At 44.3% G+C, this 12,356-nt stretch overlaps 1 protein-coding gene across 2 annotated transcripts; it reads right to left on the bottom strand.

Moving 5' to 3' along the window:
• LOC119365076 (starch synthase 3, chloroplastic/amyloplastic-like) lies at positions 1–11,929 on the bottom strand. Of its 2 annotated transcripts, XM_037630680.1 has the most exons (17): positions 11,831–11,929; positions 9,298–9,361; positions 8,435–8,828; positions 6,072–8,380; positions 5,595–5,812; positions 4,963–5,233; positions 4,016–4,191; positions 3,795–3,902; positions 3,436–3,545; positions 2,434–2,536; positions 1,839–2,009; positions 1,585–1,713; positions 1,314–1,496; positions 1,064–1,195; positions 856–967; positions 643–766; positions 1–561 (listed from the first exon to the last, which is right to left on the bottom strand). In XM_037630680.1, exons 1-17 carry the CDS (start codon positions 11,927–11,929, stop codon positions 429–431), a joined length of 4,836 nt encoding a protein of 1,611 aa, XP_037486577.1. In that variant the 3' UTR covers positions 1–428. The 2 variants fall into 2 exon arrangements, with proteins under 2 accessions (XP_037486577.1, XP_037486569.1); XM_037630672.1 differs by having other exon boundaries at positions 6,072–8,828.
• Positions 11,930–12,356: the final 427 nt, after the last annotated feature.

Below are 12,356 nucleotides of genomic sequence, written 5' to 3'. Positions count from 1 at the left end.
TCATCCACAAATGTAAATATCATTGATGTATACCATATAACCATAAGTAACATATAACAAAGCTTCCACATGATCAGAGAGCCTAACATGCACATTAGTTTTCACAAGATGAGAGAATATACAAAGCTACTCACAGAATGTTACTGCGGTTCTTATCTCGGCGATGCGCTTAACCATTTCCAGGTGCAGGGAAGGAAAAGAAAAGGAAAAATTTAACAATATACATAAAAGTCTTCCCAATGCACTTATGCATTTCTGCTTTGTTTCCCCTGGTGGAGGAGGCAAGAGGATCCTCAGCTATGTACGACTGTAGTGCGCTTGGAACTAACTGAAGAGGGCACTAACTGAAGCAAGACGATCTGCACAGCCCTGTATGACTGTAGTCGATCCCACAATGCGCTTGTTCTTGCCATTGGTTCAGTTGGGTGTCAGAATTTTCGAGCGGCATGGTACAATTCAATGTAGTCCAGTGCGGGCCGGTTCCACGACCAGTCTTGCTCCATGACCCTCTTACACAGGGAGTGGAACCAATCACGGGCATCGAACCAAGCGCCGATTGCTCTGAAATGAGGTATGGAACATGCACGGTAAATAACCTAGCACTACTGCTGAATTCAGGGCTAATTGAGGAAAGGTACTTGCCTGTTGAGGGCATAATCCACGCCGTTGGTGTCGGCTCCGTCGAAACTGAACCCATTTGGTTCAAGACCAAGAGACCGAGCCCGGTCCTTATCATTGTCTACGTCGAAGACAGTGTCGTAAAGTCCTGCGATGCAAAGGATAGTTTCCATTTCATGTCCAACAGATCGACATATGCAAAGCAGTGCAGCATAATGGAGAGAAACAGTCACACACCTCCGGTTTTCCGAACTATAGGGATCGATCCATAACGCATGGCAACAAGTTGTGTTAAGCCACAGGGTTCAAAGATTGAAGGGACAATAATGAAGTCGGAGCCAGCGTATATCTGCAGCATGATCGATCATCAACCTAAATTATAAAGTAGTCTCCAGCTCCCATAATGGAGGGCTGGCTAGATGGTGTGTAGGATGTTGGAGCTCACCAGGTGAGAAAGAGGCTCATCGTAGGTTAGAACAAGCTTCACCCTACCATGGTAAACACCGTGAAGAGCATCGGCCAATCTGCAAAAATCGCCTTGTATTCGATGATCTGGAGCTGAACCAAGCAAAACCACCTAGGAACCAAACACTTCATTTTCAGTCTTTTGTTTTGAAGTAAACAAAAACAAATAGTAAGCAATTTTTTTATAAAGAAAATGTTAGCTGTTTATCCGTTCACAAGGGATGATGTACTTGTCCGTTGCTCTCGAGGGTTCGGTGAATTGCGTGCTTGATGAGGTGGATTCCCTTCTGTGCTGTCAGACGGGTGATGATTCCGACAATAGGGACATCAGTTTGCTGTAATCCAAACTTCTGCTGCAAGGCCCTTTTTGCAGCGCTCTTGCCTTCGACAACATTCTCACAAGTATAAGGGACCTGAAGTAGTATGAAACACAGAGTTAAGCATAAAACTATCTGTGGCCTTGGTATATATCTACTTGCACTCTGGGAAAATTTTTGGTACCGGGATAAAATTGTCAGTGTACGGATCCCAGATATCTGGATCAATTCCATTGAGAATGCCATAGAATTTCTCACGATGAGGAGCAATGGCGCCATGGCCTGCCACGTCCCTTGAATATGTAGGAGAAACCTGAAAAGTTTGGGTGGAAATAGCTGAATACGTACAAAACACAAGAACATGATTCTGTAAAATGTTGAAGATTTTTTGTGCGCCAAACAGAAAGATTAAAAATTACAAGATAGTAAGGCACTCACAGTTGTGGCTTTATCACAGTATGTCATTGCTTTACCAATATAATGTGCTCCAAATTCAAGATTGTGGATGGTAAATACAACCCGAGTGCTTGCCATTCTGGATTGGGAATAGTGTTCCTTATATAGCCAGGCGACCGGAGCACTTGACCAATCATGGCAATGTATTATATGCTGTCACGTGAATACAGATACAAGTTCTTTTAACTGAGAAATGGAAGGGGAGAAACAAGCAACTGTTGCGAATACACAAGTAGCATTCAGATAGTAGAGCAGGAAAGGAAACACCAATGCAGCAAATAAGCTACACCATCCGTTCCTAAATATAAGACCTTTTAGAGATTTCACTATAGACTACATACAGAGCAAAATGAGTGAGTCTACACTCTAAAGTATGTCTATATACATCCGTATGTAGTCCATAGTGGAATCTCTAAAAGGTCTTATATTTAGGAACGGAGGGAGTAGTAAAGAAACTGAAAGTAACACACTGAATACAAGATTTTGAACATGGTGCACTGGAATGGTAAACAAGAAAGTGTAGTGTCACAAAGAAAAAGTCAATATAGCAGCTAGTATTCTAAATAATACTACTTACTGGAGAAAATTCATTCTGGAGGATAAACTCTAGAGCAGAATGACAGAAGAACCCAAATCTGCGGTCATCATTCCTTCCATATACACATCCAACGCCAAACATCCTAGAAAAGGAAATGTCAAAATGAATAGTTTGTGAAGAAAAATCCTCAGGAGAGTTCTTGAGATATTGGCATCCACTTACAGGAAGAGAACCAAAAAGAGACAACTAGACAAGTAAATCATTTAATTTTGATAAATGGTGCTGATTGCTTGTGCCTTTTAAGCTCTAACATTCAGGTGACAACATTTCTTTCTTTCATATTTCTCTTAATTGAAATGCAAATCCCATGCCAGATAATGGAAGGTGTACACAGCGCGTGCAAGTGTGTCTGCAATCTAGAGAAACTGAAATTTGACAATCAAACGCATGCTCAAGCATAAATAAGATTGAACATTTTTAAAGGGAAAGAAAGGATTGTCTACCTTATCATTGAATGACAGATGGCAATAGTTTGTTACAGGTTACAAGCGTTTGGTAGCGTCATATGGGCGCAAGATATATCAGAATAGAAACTGTAAGGAGCCCCATGGAGTCCTTGGCAGCCACTGACCAGGGCCTAGCCTTAATGCACAACCTTTTGTGCCCAAGCAATGATCTTAGCTGTGTTCTTGGTTGTGCAGGCTACGTGTCCAAGGGTGATCATGGAATTTCAAAATTAGTTGGATTTATTGGCTCATCTAGCAGCAAATTCCTTTAGCTCAAAAGTGGTTATAGAGCCACTAATCTCACATATCATTGTTATAACTAGCTCGCAGCCTGGAATGCCAAGGCCAAGGTATTGTGTTACTAATTGGCTTCTATAGTCTACGATAAGTAGTTATATGAATGAGAAAAAGGTACACCTTATTAACCAGTACAAGGCTCTAGCCTAACAATTTTGTGAAAAGGAGTAATATGTTTTATATCACTCAAGTATACATTTCCCGCAAAAAAATAAACCATACGTTAGCTGATTCATACCCATTTTGAGGTTCCAGGAAGTAAACGGTCAGGTCTTCGACTCGTCCAACCCATACTTTTATTTCTGTACCACCCCAAGAAAAACTTTGATATAAATGTAAATCCTTGACCTGCATTGAAATAGATGTAACTTGATTAATAATTTATAATGGATATAAAACAAAGGAAATTCCTTAGTGCCTACTGATCTTGGCATCCCCTTATTGGGGTCATATATTGGTTTTATTGGGATCTGTGCCACCATACTGCGCTCCATCGCAGCTCAGAATTTTTTAGCTTCAGTTGAAGCTTTGTGGCATTTTGAGTTGAAATTTTACAAACTAGGTGAATAGATTATGTAGTACAGTACTTCAACTTACACTGCTTTGGTTCAAACAGTCGTACTTCGGGAGAATAACCTCGACAGTATGTCCTAGATCTTGAACGGCACGTGAAAGACTTGTAACAACATCCCCGAGACCTCCAACCTATGAGATCATTGATCATGACAGAGCATAGTATTATGGCATAGAAAGAAAAAAGGCAAAAGGTGATGAGATCTCGCCTCGAATCAAAGAAACTAGCCTTAGAATTATATTACCTTTGCAACGGGGGCCATCTCGACAGCAATGTGGATAATACGCATGTAATTCTCTGTTTCAATTGAATCAGAAACAGGAATATGATAGTCCATCCCATTCCTGTTGTCATAGATCCCATCTTCTTCCCACTCGGAGAAAACAAAGTCCATCATATAGGCATCCGGTGGAACATTAACTGGACAAGGAACACAGATAAACATAAGGAAGTAGGAAGGATACAGCTTTTCGGTGCTCTGTATTGTACTCAGTAATTACAAGGCAAGTAGGATAAGTAACTTCATTATAGAAAATGGAAGCTTTATTACCCCCCGGACTCTGCACCATCGATGCATCTAGTACACAGTAAACCAATTTAACAGGGATTTGGCCAAGTTGCGGAACTAAATTTCTACGTTTTAACAAGGCTTAAGTGACTTCACAATATATATCAAAGTAGGCCTATAGGCCTTATACAAAAAGACCTCCCATTCACGCTCCGAAAGAAACAGCTACAAGCTCGACCAGCCGAGAATAGCCCTTGGTGCCATAATTTTTAAGAAGAAAGGTGACCACTCACCCTATGGAGGGGGAGCCTGCAAGCACCTTTTTTAGAGAAGTGGTGCCTGCAAGCACTTCAGCCCGCTCCCGCTAGCCACCCGAGCAGACACTCGGTCTCAAAACAGCTACAAGCTTATATAGTACTCCCTCCGGTCCATATTACTTGTCACAGCTTTAGTATAACTTTGTACTAAAGTTGTACCAAAGTTGTGACAAGTAATATGGATTGGAGGGAGTAGTTGCATATCTGTTCTGGGTTTATGGCATTAAACTAGCTAATTATTACCAATAATAGAACAACAAATATTGGATACTATCTGTGCATCATTAGTTGCATTTGACTGTATTGATTGCATAAAAATGGTTACATATATACTAATAACAGTGATGTAATAACGCAAGCTCAAACCTGTTGCTTTTAAGAGCGGCCCATCCCCTGATTTCACCATCTTCTGGGGTGGCAATGCTCCACTTGGATGCATCCAAAGGTTAAAGGAGCATCTAAACCAAACCTCTGGCTTTCCATTTAGCACTGTGTTAGAGGGATTGTATAGCACATCCACTGTGGTTCCGGCGCGTATTTCAAGCGGTTCAGTGTAAACAATGTGTTTCTGGGAAAGCAGAAACCTTCGCATAGTTTTTGCCTTCATCTCAGCTTTGATATTTGCACTTCTCTCAGCCTGTGTAGGTAAAAAGGAACATGAGTCAACCCAAATAATCCTGATCATATGTTTTGTTCCAAACATCAGATATATCCACCACAAAGGAAAAAAAAAATCTTGTCTTTGTTAATTGCCAGTTACTCATCAAGCCAACCAGCCTTGAAAGGGAGTTGCCTTGCAAATTTTAAGTAGGAATGTTCTTAATGGTAAAGAAAGTTATGTTGTGATTGGTATATTATCAAGTGATTTTGAATAAGCTTGCGTGGAACCATGCATTTTGAATTTGGAAAATAGACGAAAGGGAATATATTTGTCATCACTCAGGGGTTAACTGCCAAAATTATAGAGATCTATATGCAAAGATTTTGTTGCAACTGACCTTTCTTTTCATGGTTTCTTCCTTTTGTCTCCTTTCTTGCAGAAGCCTTGTATAGATGTTTTGCTCCTCTTGCACCCAGAAGCCTTCCTCGGTTACATTGTTGTTTGGAAGAATAGCATGGAAATCTTGTCGAGCATTATTGTCATAGTTCCTTGCATTCCTAGCTGGCCCATCAGCAAAAACCCAGTCCAACACAAGTGCTTTTTCAGGTGGAATAACTGTACATATACAGAAAAGACAGGTATTACATTACATATATGCTCCACGGAATACAGATGATCTTTAAGCGTCCCTCTATGGTAAATGTTGAGCTTCCATGGCCTTCGAGTTAATAAAATACTTTCTCATGACATTAATAAAACAAGGAAATTCATGCCATATTTGTAGGAGCATTATGCTAGAATCAAAACAAATGTTTCCTCAACAAAAAAGAATCAAAACAATGTTGCCTTATGTACAAAGGTTGAGGTGTCGTACCATCTGCATACCACCAATCGCCGTCTCTGTCATTGCACTTGACAAAGCTTTCAACAATAGAGAGTCCATCTGACCAATTGTTGTAACCACCATGCATCCAAATCTCAGTACTATGCGCAAGTGGCCTCGAGTTTCTGTTATAATATAACCTGATAGTATCTCTGCTTGTATCTGTGCTAGCCTCTATGTACCACAAATTATCAACACATGTTCTGGCCAAACTCAACATACTCTGCAATTTCTTCTTCTTGATCTCTATCTCGGCCTTCGCTTGTGCCCTGACAGCTTCATCTGCAGCCCTTGCTTCCTTGCTTCGCCGCTGTTCTTCAGTCTGTGTCCTCCTTTCAGCTTCTTCCATGGCAAGTTTCTCAAGCTCCCTTTGCTTTTCTTTAACCAAGAAATCTTCAAACAGATCTTCATTCAGAGTGCCTTCTATTCCTATACAGAAATCATTGTTGCCATTGTTCTCATAGACCGTGCGACCGTTGAAGAACACAAAGTCTAATCTGTAGGCCTCCTTGGGTATGTACAGTTTGCAAGACCACCAAACCCCTCCAAGGTCACTCTTGTGCAATCTTTCAGTGAAAAGCCTCCATTTCCAACCATTGAATGCTCCTTTGATGACGACATCGGGTTCGTTCGCCAAAGCTGTTAGGTCACGATTTAAATAAAGATCAATAACTGAATCAGCTTTCACTACCTCTGGAAAAACAAACAGCTTGTTCCTCATCGAATAATTTTTCTCTGCGAGTTCTTGAAGCATCACCCGTAGTGCTTGTGGATCCACAACATCCTGTGGTGACCCCTGGATATCTTGTTCAACGTTAACGGACACAGAGGTCTCGTCAACTTCATATTGTCCATCATCCTCAATTAACTGCACTTCATCTTCAGACCATGAAAGCTCTTCCTCAGAAAGCACATGCTGAATTTTATCACCTCTCCCCATTCCAATTTCAGTTATAGAAAGCTCATCCTCGTTAACTACCATCTGTCCTTCGGCAGCACTTTTCTGATGTTCAGTCATGTAAAGATGTTCCTCATCAACTTTCTTCCAAGTTGTCCTTTCCACTGCTTGGGTTCTATCTGCCTGATGCTTCCGCAACACATTGTCAACATTAAACTTTACATGAAGCGCATCCTCATCAGTTTTCTCGGATGTGTGATCTCCCTCCTTAGCTTCCAGTCCACTCACATACAATGCATCCTGTCTATCAACAACAGGAACTTGCTTTGTTTGACCCTCTCTCGACGTACCAACAATTGGTACGTTTTGTTTAGGGAGACTAACGGCCGAAAGATCTTGACTATGGAATCCAACTATGGACTGCTTTTGCTCAGGGACACTAACAGTTGACTGGTTTTGTTTGGGGAAAGCAACAATTGATCGGTGTTGTTTACTAGAACCAAAAATTGATTGGGTTGGTCCCGCAACATCAGCAATGGATTTATCTTGTTTATAGGAACCAATGATTGATTGGTTTTGTCTTGGTAAATCATCAATTGACAGGTCTTTTTTATCACTAAAATTTACTTTCCCTTGTTCTTCAACCCTGACAAGTCGCAGCTCAGGATTCAAACTTACACCTGTTTTAGCAATAGCCTTGTTCCACATAGAGAATGAAGACGGTACTGGATATTGCTGTTGGTAAGTCTCTTCTTCATCGGTAGCTTCACCCACATAATCCACTGCCATATGTTTCTCATGGCCTGATTCACTTGCAAACAAATCCATCACAAATGTTTCCTCTTCTGATCTAGTTTCATCCACCACATCATCCACTTCTCTGTATGTCGCGCAGCTTGAAGCATTTCCCAACAAATCCGCCTCAAATGTGTCTTGATCAGCCACGGTTTCATCAATTGCATCCCACATCGGCGCACTTGTTGAAACATTTCCTGACGAATCCGTCTCAAACCTGTCCTTTATAGACCCAGCTTCATCCACTGCACCCACTTCCACTGTTGTACTGCTTGAAAAAACATTTCCTGACAAATCTGCTCTAAATATGCCTTGATCATTCCCAGCTTCATCACTTGTATCCACTTCCCGTACCGTTGCACTGTTTGAAACATTTCCTGACGAGGTCGCCTCAAATCTGTCTTGAACAGGCCCGACTTCGTCAACCGCATCTAGTTCCACGGTCGTCGCACTGCTTGAAATATTTCCTGACAAATCCAGCTCAAATACGTCTTCTTCAACTCTAGCTTTGTCCGCCGCATCATCCATCACATCTACTATCACACTTCTCAATGTCTCTTGTACAGTCCCATTATGATCCATCACATCTACTATCACACTTCTCAATGTCTCTTGTACAGTCCCATTATGATCCATCACATCTACTATCACACTTCTCAATGTAGTTGCTGGCAAATCCAGCTCAAATGCGTCTTCTTTAACTCTAGCTTTGTCCGCTGCATCCACTTCCTTCTTCGTTATACTGCTCAATGAATTCACTGTCAGATCAGCCGCAAGTATATCTTCATCCGCCACATCCACTCCCCCGATTATAGAACTGCTTAAAGCATTTTGCGACGAGTCCGCTTTAGCAGTCTCGGCTTCTCTAGTATCTGTCCATTCTGCTGTCTCGGTACTTAATAGCGCATTGTATGTATCAAGAGTTTCTTCATCCCGCTTATTGTGTTCTATATTCTCGGTGCTTGGTTCAACAATGAGTCTTGTCGTATATCCTCTAGAAGAAATGACTTTAACCTGAGGTGATACCATCTTTCTTGATTTCCTATTAGGAGGATCTGAATGATGCAATTTGGAAAGACATGAAGTTAAACAGAACATCTGGGCTGTGTTTCGTTGCAAAGTATTCTCAAAGTATTTCAAGAATACTACAGTTTTTTTTTAAACTATGGTTTTAAATACTTTGAGGTGTTTGGCTGTAATAAAAATTGTAGTATTATAAACTACAGTATCCACAAAACTGTAGTATTTTTGTAGTATTAAAAAAAGTGGTTGGGACCTCTTTTTAAAGAACTGAGAAAGGCAACAAAGGCCTTGTCTACTAGTGGCCAATTGCAACGCTGTATACTTTTGATTGCCAAACATACCACTGTTTCCGCTATACTTAGAAAGACTGTTGGTTTCATAAACTACAGTATTCATTGTCATCGCTATAGAAAACCGTGGTATCAAAATACTGAGGTTTGAATAAGACATTGCTTCCAAACAGATAGAATGATAGGCCATTTGACAGATTATTCCTCAAACCTGAACTTGCTACCATGCATCGAAGGGTCCTGCTTCGAGTAAATCTGCCATTCATCAAAAAAGGCTGGAAAACACAAAAGGGGAAATAAGTTGTGCAGCTCAACATGTTTGAGCATAAAAAGGAAACCTTCTTATAGATAATGCTTGAGAAAATCAAAAGGTATTTGCGAACAATCGGAACAGAATTATCAAGGTCATTTAATCCTACAAAATTATTTATGCCTCTCATATAAATTCTACTGAAATTGCTTTCTGAACTCACTTCTTTTTTTAAGCATAATACAGTAGGGAAGGCCCCCACTGTATCTCATTTTCTGACCTCACTTCTAAGCAAGGATAAATTTCTCTGTTCAACTGGAAGGATGTAATCCAATTTATTATCTTCATAGTTTCGTTTCGACAAAAAACATTAGCGCAATTCAAACTACTGATACACTCGCTATCTGGCAGACAAAGACCAGCATATAGAAAGATGGCAATGCTTGCAGTACATATGGAAATAACTTTATCGCAAAAAATATATGGAAATAACTTCATCACAAACATAGAAGGTGCAGACAATGTAAATACTCCCCGAATTCACCCCACCGTTTTTTTGCAATGAATTTCTGTTTCTTGTTTGAAACTCTTGCCGTGGAAATCTTCACTCCAAATTAACCAGCATTAACATTGCCGAAAAAGGTTTTCGCCCCGCTTTATATATAAAGCAATGACCGACCACAGCTCAGATACAAACGCACGCCACCACAACACACGCACACACCCAAGGCTGGATACATAGGCGATGAGCGCGGCAACACTACCCCTAGTACTACAAGAGCAACCGGAGTCCTCAACAGTGGATACGCCAACACGAAGAGAAGAAGCCGCATATGACGAACCGTGTGCTCCAAGGAGGCGCCTTTAGGAAGGTTACTACACCAGACCGCCGTCACCGACCGACCCGAGGATCAGAGTTTCCCCTGGAGCAACACGACGGGCAATGAGAGCCGCGATGACGCCTTCAAGAAGGGAGCGAGCTTCACCGCCGCCAATCCGTCCGAAGACAGATCAGGTTTTCACCCCAGCCAACACTCACCACCACCGGACACCACATCCCGTTGACCACGCCGCCCACACGGCCATGGCCACCGGGCAGCACCTAACCACGGGCTCTGCCCAAGAGCACCGCGGAGCCACCCCAAGGGCCGCCGCCCTGGCATCCAAGACCTGGAATCCACCTCACTCGAGACCCACCGCTACCTCAACCAAAGATACGAGTGGAAAGGAACCGCCTTTCGCACCCCTGGGCTGCCCCTAACGCCAAAACCCAAAGGTCGGCCAAAATTGGCCTCCATCGACCCATCCTGCTGCCGGGCGCGAGACGAGCACGATCCTGCTACTGGGTGCGAGACGAGCACGATCCTTCTGCCGGGCGCGAGACGAGGTCGGTCCTGCTGCCGGGTGCGAGACGAGCTCGGTCCTGCTGCCGAGCGCGAGACGAGCGATGGACCATAGTCGGGGAAGGGCCGAACCTTCGACGGAGGTAGCAACCAGACAATGAGGAGAGGGCCGAAGGTCGAAACTGGCCGCCAACAGACGAGCCAACGCCGGAAAGCCAGCCGCCGCCCCAGTCGACCCGCCGAGCTGCCGTGGAGCCGGCACGGCGAAGCCACCTCGCCGCCGCCACCCATAGCTGGGACCGCAGCCACACCGGGCCGGGGCCCCAAACCCGCGACGCCGGCCAGAAAAAAGGCGAAATCCAGCCGGCACGCACCACCACCATGCTGACGACGACGAGCGCAACAGCCCCTGCACGCCGCCGGCAGGCCCTAGTCGCCGCAGCCCGTGCCGCCCGCGAAGCAGCGGCCGAAGGATCCACCACCGTCCAGATCAGATCTGGGAAACCCTCGCCGCCACTCCGAGCACACCCCGCCATCGCATCCAAGCACGCCAGCCCCCAAGCACCATGCCCCGCAAGGCCCAGCAGCCCTCCACGCCACCGCCCTCAGCCACCGCTGTCGCCTTGGCTGTTGCTGGTGCCGCGCCATCGTGCTTGTGCCGCCGTCGCCTTGGCTATTGCCGGTGCCGCGCCGTCGCGCCCCGCCTAACGCCACACATCAGCTCGAGGGGGCAGCCCCGCGTCAGACCACCTCGAGGGACGGGAGACTAGGGCCCCGCCGCCGCCTACGCCGGCCGGGCTTTGCCCGGCGGCGGCGAGGGGATTTTTTTTAACAAATATAACAGAATTCATGTTCTTTACCTCTTCCAGCAATTAAAATCACGTCGTTTTAAGCCAATATGAATCACAGCCCGCCACCTTAATAAATAACCAATATGGTCCACATGCAAATCAAAACCAATGCCCTTTGACTCCCAGATATAAAAATATTCCCGAGATGAAAGAAATCAAAATCCCTATAAACCTGACCCGGGACAGAATTAACCAGGATGATCAACATACGAGTGAAATAACCAAGCATACCACTTAATAATTCCCAAATCAAACAACATTCCGTGAACCGACCGAATCAAGAACCATAACCATCCGTACCTGCGCGAGGCCGCCGCCGCGGCCGGCCGGCCGGACGACGACGAGCGGCTGCGTGCTCCGAGGGCACAGAGAGCCCCGTGGCCGGAGAGCCATCTCCATTTCCGGGAACCTACTAAACCCCGCCCGCAAAACCCACCACCCACCACACCAGTCAGTCCACCACGCAGCGGCGACTGCCCTATCCCCCTCCTCCCCGCCTGGCCTCCCCTCCTCACGGGGAAAGAACTAAAATTGGAATACAGCGCTATGGCGTGGAGATCTGCGCACCAAAAAGGCTCCTTCGTCCTTCAACCATTTTGTCTGAGAGCAGCCTCGATCCTTTATTTTCGTTTGGTTTTTTTGTTCGATGTGCTTCTCCGTGTGCGCACACATGGAAATGCAGGTGGACCAGTAACGGACGGTGGTGGATGGCTGGTGTTTTTTGTACTACTTCCTTTCTTTTTCCAGCAATGTTTTCTTTTGAAAAAGCTTCAACGCGAATGTTCATGCAGAGGACAAAAGAAGACAGGAGTGGAAGACAGAGCAG

This window comes from Triticum dicoccoides, chromosome 1A (assembly GCF_002162155.2).
Source record: "Triticum dicoccoides isolate Atlit2015 ecotype Zavitan chromosome 1A, WEW_v2.0, whole genome shotgun sequence".
Classification (NCBI taxonomy): domain Eukaryota; kingdom Viridiplantae; phylum Streptophyta; class Magnoliopsida; order Poales; family Poaceae; genus Triticum; species Triticum dicoccoides.
Note: the sequence above shows the minus strand (reverse complement) of the source record. Positions and strands in the feature narration are given on the sequence as shown.

Excerpts from the sequence above, each read along its gene's own strand:
- LOC119365076 (XM_037630672.1), bottom strand. The coding sequence starts at position 11,929 with ATGGAGATGGCTCTCCGGCCACGGGGCTCTCTGTGCCCTCGGAGCACG. Across the intron at positions 3,546-3,794 it reads ACTGTTTGAACCAAAGCAGT|GTCAAGGATTTACATTTATA; the intron begins GTAAGTTGAAGT and ends ATTTCAATGCAG. Across the intron at positions 767-855 it reads TATAGTTCGGAAAACCGGAG|GACTTTACGACACTGTCTTC; the intron begins GTGTGTGACTGT and ends TTTGCATCGCAG.